The 8,786-nt window shown below is 36.2% G+C and overlaps 1 protein-coding gene across 3 annotated transcripts; it reads right to left on the bottom strand.

The window, feature by feature from the left end:
- Positions 1-8,574, bottom strand: LOC137830057 (topless-related protein 3). Of its 3 annotated transcripts, none has more exons than XM_068637153.1 (25): positions 8,071-8,574; positions 6,922-7,101; positions 6,705-6,818; positions 6,372-6,530; positions 6,046-6,220; positions 5,803-5,932; positions 5,446-5,561; positions 5,182-5,314; positions 4,962-5,071; positions 4,713-4,788; positions 4,567-4,640; positions 4,398-4,493; positions 4,232-4,324; positions 3,809-3,936; positions 3,459-3,693; positions 3,210-3,377; positions 3,036-3,119; positions 2,460-2,615; positions 2,260-2,370; positions 1,959-2,138; positions 1,756-1,884; positions 1,561-1,656; positions 1,139-1,321; positions 881-1,056; positions 1-401 (listed from the first exon to the last, which is right to left on the bottom strand). In XM_068637153.1, the coding sequence occupies exons 1-25, from the start codon at positions 8,148-8,150 to the stop codon at positions 185-187; spliced, it is 3,399 nt and encodes a 1,132-aa protein (XP_068493254.1). In that variant the 5' UTR covers positions 8,151-8,574; the 3' UTR covers positions 1-184. The 3 variants fall into 3 exon arrangements, with proteins under 3 accessions (XP_068493254.1, XP_068493253.1, XP_068493252.1); XM_068637152.1 differs by having other exon boundaries at positions 6,046-6,250; positions 8,071-8,541; XM_068637151.1 differs by having other exon boundaries at positions 4,567-4,788; positions 8,071-8,541.
- Between the last annotated feature and the right edge of the window lie 212 nt (positions 8,575-8,786).

The raw sequence follows: 8,786 nt of genomic DNA, 5'->3' as shown, positions 1-8,786 counted from the left end.
TAAACAATAAAATTGAGTTAACTAGAATAAATTAAGGTATACACCAGGGTACATCTAAGCATTTAGCATTTTATGTCGAATTCTGACCTGATATTGACGAGACACATTGGTGAATCAAAATCTAAACTTCTAAGATGATAAAATTACAGATGAAAAGAACTATACTAGTATAATACAATTGAGCTCATCTTTGAGCCTGATCAGCAGTGTGGTTGCTTGTTGTAGATGATGATGCTGTTCTACCATTCATTATTCCATTGTCCATAGGTGGGGAGGATCCCCACTTACCCTCTGATTCACTTGGTTCTATCACTTTCACAGATCCATCCGTCAAACCAACAGCAAACTGATTAGGTTCTAGTGGATGTGCGGCGACCACAAGAGGGTACAAAGATGGACTTCTGCAATAATACACAAGGATCAAGCTCCTAACCTCAGGCTTTGCAAATACAAATAAAAAATCACCATGCACCCGTTTCTGAGGGAGGATTCTTTTTTTTTTGTTAAAAAAACATAGTATTGATGATTTTAATTCTAAATCCATTTTAATATCCATAATTGAAACAGCAACGACTTTGTTGTATTAAATGACTAAGCAGAATTTTACTGCGCAAGTACAAGAGAAAATGTTTAGCAAAATACATATACATACATATTCTTTACTACATACATATTCTTTACTGCATGAAAAATGTTGGGCAATATATATTATTTACTATTGGGTGAGACGAATGTGGGAGTCACTGAATCAAGTGTGGAATAGGTTATTTAGCGGAACTGAAAGGAAATCTACCCATAATAGTGTTGAGAGAAGAGTGTGTTAGTCAACTTTAATATAAGAGAGACTAAATTGAGTCCAAATTACTAATCTGAAACCTACCCATTTAAAGCTGCCGGTGACAAGCATATTGACGGTGCAATTCGACATCTAAGCCTCAAGCTATCAGCATCAAACACACCAATGTTGGCATCACAAAATGTAGCATAAATTAACTGACTGTTGCAGGAATAGGCTGCATATGATATTGGGGCATGCAGCACATCTTGGGGTACCCACTGCAGCAAAGGAATTTATGAGGATCTAATTTTTAATTGTCAGCAACCAGCAGCTTCATCAATATTGGAAGAAGTTTCATACCTGCCGAATCCGTTCCATCTTAGAAGCATCATATATTGCCAACTGAGTCTCATGGACTACCAACAAACGAAGTTGATCAGAATGGAACTGTACTCGTGTATCACCAACAGGTGCCTTTCCTGCGGGTAGTTGTATTGGAATTGATTTTCTTTTCTCCCATGTATCAATGCTCCATACACAAAGCTGTACAAAATAATTAAAATTCTTAAGACCCGAAAATAAAAAAATTGAGCATAGAAAAATGCAAGAGGCACAAATACAACTAAAACACAGATCCGTAACTCTAGTTGCCAAAAGAAAATAAAAAACGCAAGTTATTAAGTGTAGCGAGCCAGCAAAATACTTGCACCAGAAATCCACTTTGAAAGGTTTTCCGTGCCACTTTGAATGTTGTATGAATGGAAAACAGATAATAGACTTACTTGAGCATCAGCACCAGATGAAACCAGTATGTTAAGATTGGTTGAAAAAGCTAAACCAGTAATACGCTTCTGGTGACCCTTCAATTTTGATTTCACCTGGAACATACCCCCAAATAGGGAAAAGAGTGGTGTGAGATTATTAGAAACAATAGTGTAAGTATCAAAACAAGAAAACTAGTCAAAGATAGTAATCACCTCGTCCACTCTGACATTATAGATATGAATGGTTGAATCCTCCATCCCAATGGCGATAATGTTGTTATCCTGGGGATGGAAAGCTAAGAAGGTAGAAGCAGGAGGTGGTGGCATGAATGTTGTCATTACCTATTAAAAAGTGAAGTAATCAGTAAACTAAACAAATGAATGGAATATCAGAATTGTACATCCGGAGGACACACCTTGAATGTCATCATGTTAAATAGGGAAACCTTTCCACCACAAGCAGACAAAACGTATGAGTCATTTTTTGAGAGTGCAATGCAAGGGACTGCTTCTTCAAGGTTGACACCCGATATATCATTAGTCATAAGAAGACCACTGTTGGGTTGCCAATGCTGTGGAACAACATTGGCTGTAGCCTGTAATCATATTAACATCAGAATTATGTTCTCTACTGAAAGGAACAAACATATGGAAAGCACAGAGAAAACAAAGAACTGAAGGGAAAAAAATGCAAATTAATTATTTGCTGAAGACTACCTTCCCAGTAGGATTCTGTTCATTGCGAGCCCATTTCCAAAGCTTCTGGGTACCATTTGAACCAAGTGCTAAAATACCAACGCCAGAGTTTGTATATAAAAGTCTAACAACCTATGCATGGATCAGATTATTAAAACACCGTACAGGACACAGTTAGCCATAGAATAATGGCAATCTCAAATAAACAAATGGCAACACACCTTGCTGGATGAATCTGTGCTTTCAGGCATGGTAACTGACCGACATTGGACAGGATCCAGAATTTCAGATAGTTGCCATGGTTTAGTAGCTCTCTCTATTACATCTTCCACAGTTCTTGGTTTTTCCACACTTCGGCCCATGGGATCAACTCCATTCTTTATTGAAAAGGCCAAAATCAATACATGTGCAAAGAAGTATTAAGATGCAGTAAAATTCACAACACATGCAACTTAGAGAAGGTATAAATAACAATTAGCTAATTTATTCCAGAGGAATACAAATGCCAAATTATAAGTAAAACAAATTTGTGTATGCCTTTTGGATCTACTGGTACCACAAAAATAGAACATGTTTTTTCAAAAAGTGTGAAGCAGAAGATCCAAAAGGTGGTCCTCCATTGTTTACATGGGTAATGAATTATTGTTGATTTGAGCATACTATAAGAAAGAATAAAAGGACTAAACAATAGCCCACATGCTAGAGTGTGTGTACTGAATTGAAGCAACTATCAATGTCATTGTTAACATTATAATAATGAATTAATAATTATTAACTTCACAAGGTTAGATTCATACAAGAATTGGAGAAGGCCTGACAGGGGAGCTTCTTTCCACTTTACAGTTGACAGGACTAACATTAACAGTAGAAGAGCCAGATACCTACATGGCATAAACAAAGTAGACAGTAACATCAAACATATTTAGATCTAAACATCAGTGTTCAAGCAAAAAAATAAACTGTATCACTACCTTAATTGCAGTTGATTCAAGGGGTGACCTCAATGCTTCAAATCCGGGAGTTTCAATGGTTCTTAAAGATCTAAGACCAGAAGCATTAGCAAGTATCTTGAATCCATTGTCCACTGTAGTAACCGCCAGAATATTTCCTTCCTTGTTGAATCTCAACCGTGGAAGGCTCTAAACAAATTCATATACACAGGATATTTTATTGGGTGTCATATTCCAGAAGAAATAAATTAGTTAACCATAAATACCAACCTGTAATCCTCCATTGGCATCAGTACTTATAACAAGATTAACATTGTCCATGTCCCAAAACTTAACTTGACCATCTTCACCTGCAGCCAAAAAGCGGTTTTGGGTTGTGTCAAACTGCACAACGCCAGCAGATTTTTTTCTAAACCCATTGTATGTTCTCTTGATGGCTCCTTCACTTTCATTCCATTCAACAAGAAAAGACTCTCCATCTTCACTTGTCCCACAAGAAAATAACCTGGAGAAAGATGGAGAATGAAAGACATCATAGGAAACTTCAATATAATACATCATAGGTATCCTTTGAGCATGACACTTGGAGGAATATATACCCTCATCAAGATCCAGCTTACCTAGTTCCATCAGCACTATAAAGCATTGTGGTGCACCAGTTGCCAGGGGCATCATAGTCAACCCTAGAACCCATGTTGTCGTATAACCATGCCTTTATTTTCCCATCAATGGCAGTTGAAAATATGAACTGCAAAATTACATAACCAACATTTAGAGAGTGTATATGTGTACATATATATAAATTGCAATAAGTTAAATCAATACATATTCTCATCCAATGGGGCCAATACATGCAGTGTAACAGAAAAAGGGCTGTAATTTTTCAAGACAATGAAAGCCGCTTTTTATAAGTTCAAATGTTTAATACAAAATAACATATAGTAAAACTGAAATAGACAAAAGATTTATAAAATTCTAGCAAGCGGTATATAGCAGAAAACATTAGTATAAACATTAAATATTACAGATGCATCACTTTTTACCTGAATGCTCTCTTTGTGATGGGGACAGATGGAATATACAGGTGCCTCGTGCCCCTCAAAGCTGAACAGTTTGCGTCCATTTAAATCCCATACCTATCAAGATTTTAATCAGAAAAAAGTGATAATTTTTGCACAATCCAAAAATTGCAAAGTAAATTTTGTGAACCTTTATCAACTTATCATCCCCACAAGTCACAATACACAGCTGTTTGTTTGGATGAGCAAATGCCAAGTCATTCACACCCCCAACATGAGCATCAACCTGCTTAAAAAGAAAATGTAAATTAAACTGCAAACAAACTTTAGCTACTTTTTGTGAAGAAAAAAAATATCACCTCTATACGCTGGGTTAGCTCATTTGATCCGGTGTAAGCATACAGGTGAATCAAATGTTTAGTAAAAGCAATACCTACAGAAAAGCAACCAGTTAGATATTTACTGACAGCTTCAAAAATGGTTTTAGAAACATAATGTTCCGTACCTACAAAACTTCCATCAGGGCTCCATGTGACCCGACTGACAGAAATAGGTGCATCCTTCGCAGCAGCAGCAGCAGCCTGAAAAATTCTCAGCATTAATTACAATTGTTTTGAATTCTCCAGCAGCAACACTGGTGGCCAGGCAAAATAATATACTGGCAATAATAGTTTATGCTGCACTTATTTTCTTGGGTCAGACTGATAACCAAGGGTACTACATATCAAACAATAAATATTGCACTGTATGAAACCTGAAATGGTAATGAACATGCAGACACATCCCATATTTTGAATGGCTTTGAGACCAACTTTTCTCGCAAACTGAGTTCCCAGAGGGTAATTTCTCCATTGTTTGAACCAACTAATCAATGGAAATATATATATCATTAGAAGAAAAGGAATTTAAATTATGCTTTTGTCAGTATTTTGACAACCAATATATTAGAATAATGCAGTTATGATAAACATTACCAAGAAGTAAGGTATGATGAGAAGGATGAAAATCCATGCTTTTCACAGAGGATCCTTGATGCAATGTCATAGTCACAGTTCTTGGCAGATCATCCAGTGACCAAGAGGCTTGTCGAGCCAAGGGATAAGAAACCTTAAATTATATAAACGAACGACACTGAAATCAGTCATGAGTCATCAAAAAGTAAAAAAAGTAACAAAAATATTTGGCTTCATAAAGTATGTTAGACACAACTAAATTAAACAGAAATTCTTCAAAGTTACCTCCTCTACAGAATGACCAGAACGAAGCCTTTTCATTAGTGGTTCATGATCAGTATTCTGATAATCAACCATGGCAGAAGTTGCAGGAGGTGTTCTAGGACGTTTCAAGATAGACACTGTTAAAGAAATGTGGATTTTTAATTCAGGTATCCACATAGTGAAACTATTGAACAAGTGATATTTTATTTAATATAAAGATTCCTATTCACTTAGCCAAGCAAATTGCAATAGCCAAGACACCAAAGATTATAAGGCTTTTTAAAAAAGTGTAAAAAACACTAGTGCATGGCATGTAAATGTCATAAAAAATAGTACAGCCAGTTTTACTGAAAATAATAGGGTAACTACAATCTTAACCTTGACTCTGTGGGACAGGTATGGTTGATGCCGTGACAATAGCTGCTTGGACAGATGATGAAGCTGAGGCATTGGCCATCCAACCAGCCAAAGCATTAGCATTGGCCGTTGCAGCAGCTGGTGGGAAGGGCTACAAAATTTAAAAAATTGAATTATTAGTTAGTCAACATGGTAACAATTATAGTATCTATCTATCAACAAAAAATCAAGATAACCAGTTGCTTGATATGAAAGGTATCATACACCGTGAGCTCCAAGAGAAGTATAAGCAGCGGGCTTTGCAACTGCAGCAATTGGAAGATTGACGGGTGTAGGTGCCAGAGGACCATTTGGAGGTGCACATGTGTGATCTGTGAATAAAGTCTTAATATCTGGATTTGGCCTTGGGTTTTTGCAGAGCTGGTGCTGCCAGTTTAGACTGCATTGATAGGGTGCAGATATAAATTCGCTGATAAAAAAAATAAGGCACAAAACAAACTAAAAGTTCAAATTTACAAGAAATAGTTAAAAAAGAATGGGAAACCTTCCAAATTCTGATCATTTACCGGATAAAAAATAATCATACATACCTTTGATTGATTAAAGTTCTCAGTCTTGATGACTTAAGGGTGGGGAAGATAAGCTTATCACGGAAAAGAGGATTTGCCTCTATGAGTTTTTTCAGCTCTATCAGCATAATGCTTCGAGCAGTTTTGGTGTCGCCGTACTTGGACAGCTGCTCGTTCTCCCTGTTATGTGAAACAAAATACCACTCTACTGTCAAGCTTAACACTTAATTAGATTTAGTTGTGAATTGAATCAAAGATTCATGAATCACATGTACAATCTCATCCACCTAACAGTCAAGAAAAGGCAGTGACAAACAATGTATTCCATTAGATTATATATATTTTAGATATTACCTGAAATTATTAAGAGTTAATAACTGCGTTATTTCTTTGTACAGCTCCTCATTGAAGGTGGAGAACATTTTTAAATCACCAGCTAATATCTCAACAGCCTTTGCCTTGTCTTGCCTAAAATTTTGAAAAACACCATAGATAAAACAAGACGTGCAGTGTTACAACAAGCACAAATGCATTTATAAAAACTAAGAAAAAAATACGAAGTTCCACATACCGATCAAGTGCTTCCAGATATTTTTGTTTCCTAATTTCAAAGAATATTTTCATTGAGTATCTATTATCATCAACTTTGGTAAACCCAGATAAATACTTCTCAACCTCTTCCCACTCACCAGCCTGCACTTTTTCCTCAAAGTACTTCATATTGAAAAAGAATCCAGATTCTTTCTCAAGCCTGCAAACATTAAGAAGCCTTTAAAAGAGTAACATGAACAGGCACAATAATGAAAATTCTTACACAAAAAACTTCAGAAAACCGAAAGGGTATTCGGCTTTTCTTTTTATCTTCTCAAATCCGCCCACCAAGTAAGAACATTATATAACTTCGGTGAAAGGAACAGGCTTATTACCATTAAAAGGTTTACAAGTTCAGCTTCCATGTATTAAAGTAGTTAACTGTTTTCCCCAATTCATAAAGCCGAAAAGTGTAATGGCCACATAGAAAGGAGAAGACATTACATGATCTAATACACTTGCTGAAAGAAAAATCGTTGCATATTCCAGGCTATCAAGCATTAATAGACTCAAACAATCTCAACATTAGACATATCTTAATGTACGGCAAATAGAAGTTAATAAATCGCAGTTATTTGTCAAGTGCTCAAGTGGAGATTGGTTAGGCTTTGGTGGTGTCAAAGTAAATAATAATGTCTCCTTGTATATAGGGATGGCATGTCTGATTATAGGGGATACGTATCTCTTCAAAATTATAAAAAATTAAAAAATAATTTTTAAAAAATCATAAGCTGGCCTCCTCAAAATATCAGAGTTTAACACCTAGTTCTGCCAATGCATTTGCCCAATTGACAGAGTAATTGACCCTCGTACAAAACCCAACCGTCCAAAAACCAGTAATGTAGACGCAAAAAAACCACAGCAGTTCTGATACTCAATTAATTGTAAATTACAAGAAAAAACCCTAATATATGAAATTAAAGCATTTCTCTCTTCTTCTTCTTCTTATTTTGCCTCATTCCTCAATAATTAGATAACCAGAACACTCATAGAAAAAATAAACACTTTCAAAACATGATTACCTCATTTCAAATTCAGACCAAATCCTAACCATCACCCAAATTACACGACATAACAACTTGCAACTTGCAGGGAAATAGGGGAAAAAAAGGGGAGTAAAGGCACTCACTTGTGTACAGATTCTTTGAATTTCTCTTCCTCCAAAAACTGAAGTATGAGAAACACCAATTCTCTGCTCAGAGAAGACATATCGAACTCCAATCTGAAAACCACACCGTTAATTTCGATCTCCGAATCTCGATCTTCGAACAGAACCAATACGACCTTTAAAGAACCAAAAACAGTACAAAACTCCAATCCCACCGACCAACAAGATGTGAACCACAAACTCTCCCTCTTCACTCCGACTCTAACAATCCCAACCCAGGTAACCTTAAAATCCTCATGAAATCTAGAGCCTCCTGGGTTATATAAAGGGCTCAGAATTCGAGAATTTTTAGGGTTTGAAAGGCTGCGGATAAGAGAGAGAAGAGAAACTCGGTCTCGCTATCTTCGATGCGTTGTACAAGGTCGCTCTTTTTCTACTGACCCATCAGAGATAAGTACATCGACTTATTCAATCAGTAGAACTACTTATCATATAGACTTATCATTTCGTGTATGATAAGAACCCAGTCCAGAGTATTGCGGAATTGAACTATTAATTCAAATCTAGTGAATATTCTTTACACACGTCCACTCTACCCCATTCTTTTTGTTCTGTCCCTTTCACGTTAGAATGAGAATTTAATTTCTCTTTTCAATTTCTCATTTTAAATGCGATATATAAAGTGCTTTGATTTCTCCGAGAACGCAAATCCACGCGCGATTAGAATTTAATTCTTG

The sequence above is a fragment of the Phaseolus vulgaris genome, chromosome 7, assembly GCF_051622355.1.
Source record: "Phaseolus vulgaris cultivar YP4 chromosome 7, ASM5162235v1, whole genome shotgun sequence".
In the NCBI taxonomy this organism is placed as follows: domain Eukaryota; kingdom Viridiplantae; phylum Streptophyta; class Magnoliopsida; order Fabales; family Fabaceae; genus Phaseolus; species Phaseolus vulgaris.
This window is presented reverse-complemented; position numbering and strand designations above follow the sequence as displayed.